Consider the following 705-nt stretch of genomic DNA (forward strand, 5'->3'; position numbering starts at 1 on the left):
GGCATAAGTAGACGGTTACTGAAAGGCCAAACAACTTATCGTACAGGCAGTGCAGGAACAAAATGCTGGATGGCCAAGGAGACTTTAGCAGATGAAGATGACATCCCATACAAACCGAATACTGATGTACAGGTCAGTTTTTCTTTGACTCAAATGTAACTAATGACTTGGCGAAAAATACTTCCTTAATTACAAAAATGTTCTGTTAATTCTTAAGGTGGCAGGCATGCTGATTTATTATACCCTCTCTGGTGGACACCATCCTTTTGGCGACAAGTCCTATAAATGTGAGAGCAACATTCATGAAGGGTTGTACACTTTGGACCATGTTCAAGATGTGGTGGCAAAGGATCTCATTGAGTGGATGATCGATGCAGAACCAAAGAACAGACCAAAAGTTGAACATTGCTTGAGTCATCCCTTCTTCTGGACCACTGAAAGGTAAGGAAGAAACTACTGAGTGATTGATGAGTAAATTATTACAATTCCCCTTTAAGGAACATTAATGTCAGTACCAAATGTAATGCCAATGCATCAATTAGGTAGCTAGTTAGCAATGTAGTCTAAAGTTTACAGTTTACATAACCTGACAGTCAATCATGTATCTGTCTAGGTCTGTCGTGCTGATTTAGAGTTGTTAAAGTATGATTGGGCAACTGTTGTATGATATGATACTTTTTAACGTTCTGTTAATTCTGCAATTCA

At 38.6% G+C, this 705-nt stretch overlaps 1 protein-coding gene across 1 annotated transcript; it reads left to right on the plus strand.

The window, feature by feature from the left end:
* Positions 1–6: 6 nt before the first annotated feature.
* Positions 7–460, plus strand: LOC113745324 (serine/threonine-protein kinase ppk4-like). Its single transcript, XM_027276854.1, has 2 exons — positions 7–132; positions 218–460. Exons 1-2 carry the CDS (start codon positions 70–72, stop codon positions 443–445), a joined length of 291 nt encoding a protein of 96 aa, XP_027132655.1. The 5' UTR covers positions 7–69; the 3' UTR covers positions 446–460.
* The last annotated feature ends 245 nt before the right edge of the window (positions 461–705 follow it).

This window comes from Larimichthys crocea, unplaced genomic scaffold (assembly GCF_000972845.2).
Source record: "Larimichthys crocea isolate SSNF unplaced genomic scaffold, L_crocea_2.0 scaffold64823, whole genome shotgun sequence".
Taxonomy (NCBI): domain Eukaryota; kingdom Metazoa; phylum Chordata; class Actinopteri; family Sciaenidae; genus Larimichthys; species Larimichthys crocea.

Excerpts from the sequence above, each read along its gene's own strand:
- LOC113745324 (XM_027276854.1), top strand. The coding sequence starts at position 70 with ATGGCCAAGGAGACTTTAGCAGATGAAGATGACATCCCATACAAACCG. Across the intron at positions 133-217 it reads AACCGAATACTGATGTACAG|GTGGCAGGCATGCTGATTTA; the intron begins GTCAGTTTTTCT and ends TTAATTCTTAAG.